At 41.3% G+C, this 1,432-nt stretch overlaps 1 protein-coding gene across 1 annotated transcript in view; it reads right to left on the bottom strand.

Moving 5' to 3' along the window:
* Positions 1-1,432, bottom strand: part of LOC106534595 (ataxin-7-like protein 2) — a gene marked incomplete at its 3' end in the record, with an annotated part of 18,503 nt that overhangs the window by 10,123 nt on the left and 6,948 nt on the right. Inside the window, 1 exon segment of the mRNA XM_014031286.1 lies at positions 842-1,083. Coding sequence (XP_013886740.1) covers positions 842-1,083 — 242 coding nt within the window.

The following is a 1,432-nucleotide window of genomic DNA, read 5'->3' on the forward strand; positions in this document are numbered from 1 at the left end:
ATATTTAAAAAAAAGGGCAATACATTTTTTAAAACTTTAAACAAATAAGGCYAAGCAAGCTGGTCTTACTTTTTCTTTTTTTCTCCTCTAAGATGCTGGTCAACATCATCTGTGAACTTCCCTCTGTTTGACTACACTGGTTTAAAACTGAAGTGATATTTCAGACTCAAACTGCTCCAGTGGTGAGACGGTTTATTGTTCCAGAGTTTACAGAGAACTTTACTTCTTTCAAGCTCACTGTCGTGAAAAGTTTTAAAATAAAAAATATCTTGAAGAATCTTGTGACTTCCACCACGTTTCTGCCCCAGCGGCAGCTCGGTCGGGTTCATGGGAGCGCCCGTGAGTTGCCAGGCACTAATTTTAATATAAACAATGTCAGATTCTCAAGTGAACTAGAAATTGGTACTGTTGTTTGTTATCAACCCTAGGTCTAAAGGCCCTGTCACATGTTAACATGTTGGACACCTGATGAAATTTTTATGTCTAAATTACCAGTAAAGTTAGATATTTCTTATTTGTTAGCATTACAGTATGTACACACCTAAAACAGGCTACCAGCTGATTGTTTTAATTCCATCTTCAACAAAGAAGTCTTTTAAATGTTCAGAAGTTGACATAATTTGTCTAAAACTTTATAGTGTGACAGGGCCTTAAGAGAAACCAAAATAGACAGGTTCAAATTTCACCCAAAACAAAAGCAGACAAGAAAATGTGTGCATCTTTACTAACAATGCAATGTATATTTAGTTGATTTCAAATTCTTTTTAAAATGTGTCTGAATAAATCTAAAGGCCCTGCCGTAGGTCTGTCTGACACTGTATTGTGTGTACATGTAACTCACTGGAGGCCACTTTGTTGTAGGGTCTGGGAATCCGATGAGCCGTCACTGCAGAGGCCTGAGCTGACTCCTTCTTCTGTGTGGGCTGCCTGTCGCTGAGGGAAGGCCTGCCAGCAGGAGGAGCTCCATGTGGCCATGGTGGATCTTGAAGTGATGGAGGTGGAGGCATGTTAGGAGGCTCGAGAAGCAACGGCTGCTTGAACTCCGTGTGGCTGCTGTGGGGGGACTTGTCCAGTGGAGAATGTCTGTGTGACACCAGGGATAAGGACCATCTYAATATCAGCTCAAACACAGTGAGGAGGAAATACAGTTCATGTCTGCCTCTCCCTGGGTCATTTTTACAACTGTTTATGTGTGAAACTTGATTTAAATAAATCTAAATTCTAAACTGATACCACACAGCAAACCTGTCAAGGGAAGGTCATAGAGAAACTTAGACCAGGTTAGGACGGCATTAATCTGAGAAACATTCAGAGAACCTGATAGAGCTGCAGGGTTCTACAGAGCGACTAATTGCGACCTTATTTTTTTTTAATAGTGAGCCTTTAAAATATTTCCGGTCACACCGGTGCGCCCAGTCACTGGGTGGGGGGG

The sequence above is a fragment of the Austrofundulus limnaeus genome, unplaced genomic scaffold, assembly GCF_001266775.1.
Source record: "Austrofundulus limnaeus strain Quisiro unplaced genomic scaffold, Austrofundulus_limnaeus-1.0 Scaffold1217, whole genome shotgun sequence".
NCBI lineage: Eukaryota > Metazoa > Chordata > Actinopteri > Cyprinodontiformes > Rivulidae > Austrofundulus > Austrofundulus limnaeus.